The 5,406-nt window shown below is 42.6% G+C and overlaps 1 protein-coding gene across 1 annotated transcript; it reads right to left on the bottom strand.

The window, feature by feature from the left end:
- Window positions 1-280: 280 nt before the first annotated feature.
- On the bottom strand, window positions 281-5,083 carry LOC308300816 (E3 ubiquitin-protein ligase TRIM35-like; the record flags this gene model as incomplete). Its single annotated transcript, XM_080744715.1, has 3 exons — window positions 281-426; window positions 3,679-4,151; window positions 4,242-5,083. 3 exons carry the CDS (start codon window positions 5,081-5,083, stop codon window positions 281-283), a joined length of 1,461 nt encoding a protein of 486 aa, XP_080600841.1.
- Window positions 5,084-5,406: the final 323 nt, after the last annotated feature.

The raw sequence follows: 5,406 nt of genomic DNA, 5'->3' as shown, positions 1-5,406 counted from the left end.
TCACTTCACCAGTGTTCGTTTCAACGAAGTAATATAGCAAGGGGGGTGGGCAGCCAAGGAAGCCCAACACAGCTCAGCAGTATGCAATCGTGGGCATCATGTGTCATCTCCTGCAACACACAAAAGGGAGGCCGCCAGCTTATGTGTTCACAGCAATAGAATTTGGTCGTCCTAGGAGTGGGGTGCTTAATTTCAATGTGTCGCGGTGGAACGGTACTTACTCACAAGGGAAGCCGATTGCTTCCCTCTGAGTGTTATGGGCATGCGACACACTCAGGCCTCACTCCGTCTGCCTCTCACAAGGGACCAAGTAATCGTCTCCTCCGTCCTTCTCCGTCTCTCTCACCGGCGGTCTCAGGCACTCGTCTCGTCCGTCCTCACAGCGGCCAGGCAACCTCTGCCACAGGCAGCCAGTCTCTCCGTCTGCTGTAACTTATAATAGTTCTCACAATGTCTCTCACTTAATGTAGCTTAGCTACCGGCCTCAGTCCATACGCCTCCAGCTCTCTCACAAAGCACACCTGTGCCCTTCCCTGCTCAACCTGAAATGAGAGTCAGTCACTCTTTTATAGGGCTATGCTCCGCCCAGCTGTTACCCCATTGGCCAGCGGCGACATCTTATCAAGTGTCCTCATTCACTTAAAGGTCCACAGTCCATTCAGAAAAAGGGAGAATATGGTTAAGGGAAAGGAAATCATTTCAACATAATACCATAACGAAAATACAATGTGTTTAAATAACAGAACAAAAGGAAAACATCATTGTAGTTAAAGGAATAATACAAAAAATGAAAAATAACACACCTTCCTTTCATTCCCCTCACACATAAATCATTGTTTATCTCTTTCATAATTTTGGAGAAATATCAACAAAAAAATGTTTGACTCCACACAACATTAAAGTGTTGAATATTTAGAAAATGTACATCCTTCTCATACATTGTTTAAACTGGACACTCCCAGCTCCACTATTAGTGTCAACAAATTTTTAGTTTTTCAGTTATTCTCTTTGTCCATAAACTACTACCAAATAAGCACGCCATTTCAATTTACATATTGTACATGATTACACACACACACACACACACACACACACACACACACACACACACACACACACACACACACACTGTTGGTAGTTAAAAGTGAAATTATGTTCAAATAGCAATTCTTATAGCCTATATTCTGCAGTTGTATTCAGAGCTGCCAACCCTCACGCAATGAGCGTGAGACTCACGCAAATGACCCTCTTCTCACGCTCTCACGCCACACATCGTATTTCTCACGCCGTCATATCACCAGCCGTCACATCACCAGCCGTCACAAAGTGGAAAACTGCGTCAACTCAAGTGTCACTGAGACATCCACTTCGGCCGCGATTTGAGCAATTAAAGGGCTTAAAATACTGTATCTGATTCTGAAGTAATGATTAGTTGCGTCGCTGTGTGACTGGAGTCAAGCCATCCATCCGACTTTGCCAAACGGGAGGTGAAGTGCTGTGTGTGCGTGAGCGTCTAGTGTGAGGAACGCTGCGTGCACGTTCCTGCGCACATCATTCTCTACAGTAAGATCGACAGGCGACAGGAGGATCTACACAACATTAATTCAACACGTCCAAAATGCCCATTGCTTAGTCCTACTAGCAGGCAGTTTAAATAAGGAGGGACTTTTGGATGGATGATGCGTGTGCAAAAAGAACAGATCTTCAAGCAAAAGACGTGTTACTTGCAGCTTAATGTAAACATTTATCCATAATTTTCTCATCCTAGTAAAGCCAGATAAAAGTATCAAACTCCCTGTAAAATGCAACAGAATACAGGAAACAACATCTACTCTTTTAATCTGGGGGAGGACCCCCAGACCCCCCACCAAAATGATCCACAGAAGGCTATATATAGGCTATTAACTATGTTTCTGCCCTCTTTAATAATGAATTACATATTCATTATTGAGGGTTAGATTTGGAGAATTAAATAACACCCACCCAGTGCAAATACTGTACATTTTAGAAGTGATCAAGATTCTGTCACATTGAGTTGGCCATCTGTACATATTCTCCCATAACTGAATGGTACTGTAATTAGTCAGTTTTGCATCGAGCTGGTGCATGACAGGGGTAAAACCATCTTCGACTCCCATAGTGCTTTACTGTTCCCAGCACAGCATGATGTGCTCTTCAGCTCCACAAGAGCATATCTTGAATGATGTGTAACCTGTTAAGAGAAATAACAATGAGTGTGTTTTGCTGTATACATAGATGTTTAATTAACGTTGCTAACTCACAGCTGCCATAGGGAGAGACTGTAACATACTGGTTATCTTTCACATATCAAGCATATGTATGATTTATTTTATCTATTTGAGACTATTAGGGGGATTACGTTGTGGTGATATAATTATCAGCCTATTCAGTTAATAATGACCAGATGATGTCAGTTTCTAAGTAATTAACCATGTTAACATAACAAAAGATATGGCCCAGACTTGAATATTGCCCACTCAACTTGTATTACATAGAAATGTCCACAACAGCATACAGTATAAAACCCAGTATGCATAGCCTAGTGGATTCACCTCTGTTAAATCATATGTACACACTTAAAAGTTAAAAAGGCTTAACACTTGGTAATATAATTTACTGATGAGTGGTGATTTTGCCTTTAACTTTCGACTGTCATCATGTAAATAAATTGTTTTCTGTTACCAGACTTGTGGCTCATATGTAAACAGGCAGGCAGCATGTAGCATTATTTATTAGCACCTAATGCCATGTTTTTTTCCCCCTCACCCCAATCTAAGGCAATTTCCAAAATGAAAAAAGACTGTTAACATTAACAATAGAACATGATGACAAACAGCTAACAGTGGCATAACAAACTTTACCTTAAAAACGAGTAGTTGTAGGCTTGTGGTGGCTCTATTGTGTAGAGATAGAGGCAGCCCTTTTATCACCGCAATCCGAGCTGCCGTAAAGCAGAACGGCGCTGCGACGTCATGTGAGAAGGAGGTATCCCAGGATTCCATTAAGGTTCCTGTGAATAGCTCTGTATGTATGCTATATAGCTAATGTAATATTTGTATTACTTAATCTGAGTTCGTTAGTAGGCTACTTAGTTATGTTTATTGAAATGCTATCCAATGGTTCAAGTTTAGTTTTCAACTTTCACTATAGAGTAGCCCAAGCTTGAATATCCCTTAATTGAAAGTCTGAATATCTGGTCTTTATCCTGACATGACATCACAGTTTCTGTGTAAATATCACCTGAAAAATCATACAAATGACACAAAAAGTGTTGTACATTGTCTTTATTGGGTTATGTTATACCTACAATATCGCACACTGTATGTGCGAGTGACAAAAGTATGCAAACCTCTCTGGGACAGTTATGTTGATAACATTAATAGGGTCAGGTGTTTCCAAATCACACATTTGGTTTGAAGAAAAACAATAACATGAGTCAAGTGACTCGTCAATGATCAAAACGGCTTCAGCTGAAAGTACAAAGGGAGAACAGGAGTTCCAACACGTCGTATCAGGCCTGACTCCTGGGTCATATTGTGAGCTTGTACATCACTACTTTTGTGCAACACTCGCATTTGAAATCACAGAGATACAAGCTTTCTACCAGTCAGCAACGAGAGTTAAATTGGCTTTGAATTGGATAACAGACTATCTAACTTGTGTTTTCCAGAGTGACACTGATCTTCCCTGGTAACAACTTCAGAGTCATATAATTACAATCAGGATTATCTAGGTATGGAAAGAGTGTGTGAGTGAAAGTGTGTGTGAAGGTGTGTAGGTGTGTGTTGGTATCAGGGTCAGAGAAGGACAGCTGTCCTCTGTTCCAGTCCAGCTGGACTCTGATCCTCTGGGGTTTCTGCTTCACTGGGAGATCAGTTACAGTGTCAATATTATCTGCTCCTACACGCTCGTGCTCGTAGTTTGCCTTTAATACAGCCTTCCTGAACTGCAGGTTCCACTTCCTGTATTCTCTCCCCGGGGTTTCCTTCACTCCTACTTCCCACTCTCTGTTGTCTCCAATCTCAACATCCCAGCTGTGAGACCCCGAGTTAAAGCCCTCATAACCCAGAACTGCATGACCGTGAAGCCTCTCTGGATTTTGAGGACGCTCCTGGTTGCCGTGTATCACACTGGTCAGATCAGCAGACAGGATGGAGTCGAAGGCAGTGTTGGGGTCCAGAATGACAGGAGTGTAGGAGACGATGTCCTTCATCTTGTACCAGACACTGAAGGCCAGGTTGCCCAGGTGTTTGGCCTCATCTATCAGAGCTCCCGAGACTGGCTTAGGGCAGGGCGGGTTGAGCTCGATTCTTTCCATCGTGGTCTTGTATTTCTTCAGGAACAAGACGTGGTCGTCCACTCTCAGCTCGTCCTCTGCGACTCGGATTGCATCTGAGACGGTCACTATGTCTCTGTCCAGCTCCTCAATTCTCTCCTTTATCTCTTGACTCTTCTGTGTCTCTTCCTCCCTCAGAGCAGAGATCCTGGCCTCCTCTTCCTCTCGTAGGAACTGATGTAGGATCTTAAACTGTTCCTGAATCTGCTTCTCTGTGTTCTGGGCCTGAATCTTAATGTGTTTTTCTGTTCGGTCATAATTTTCACTAACGTCATAAATATCCCCAAGTTTCTCCCACAAATCATCATGGAGAAACTTCTTGTGCCACTCTGCCACTTCGTCTACGGGGGAGAATTTGTGACCGGTGTGTTTGTCTGAATCCCGACATACAAGACACACCAGCTGATAATCGTCCTTACAGAAGAGCTTGAGCTTCTCCCCATGCGTGGCACATAAGACATCTGAGCTCACGGATGAGGCATGCCAGCGTTTCTCCTCCAGGAGGTTCTCACACAGGTTCTTCACTACCAAGTTTGTAGGAGGATGGTCACTGGAGCACCTTATCTTACAAACAGGACATTCATTTGACGATCTGTCCATCCACCATTCCTGCACACAGTCTTTGCAGAAGCTGTGACTGCATGACAGCACAACAGGATGTTTAAAAATGTCATGGCACACAGGACAGGTGAGCTCCTCTTCCAGACAAGTAAAACGGGAAGCCATTGTGTCTGCAGTCACACTCCCTGGTCTGCAGTGTTTACTGAGATTTTACACCAGGAATACTAGAAGAGAAAATAAAAACAGCATTAGTAGTAATAGTAGTAAACTAGTATAGTAGTTGTAGTATAATTAAAACCACATCAGCAATAATACAAATCCAGATTTCCCTTCACGCAGTTGAAGTTTGTATTGAAGAAATGTAGACTTCAATACGACTTCAAGACTTGTTACTAACTCAATTCCCTTTTTTGTTTAAATGTCCAACAAATTCAGAAGCTTATTGTCATCCCAGTATAGTCTCTTACCTGTAATTTAGGATCCTAGTT

Source organism: Nannobrachium achirus, assembly GCF_963921795.1.
Source record: "Nannobrachium achirus genome assembly, chromosome: 16".
Classification (NCBI taxonomy): domain Eukaryota; kingdom Metazoa; phylum Chordata; class Actinopteri; order Myctophiformes; family Myctophidae; genus Nannobrachium; species Nannobrachium achirus.
The sequence above is the reverse complement of the archived record's forward strand: the minus strand, read 5'-3'. Positions and strand labels throughout refer to the sequence as shown.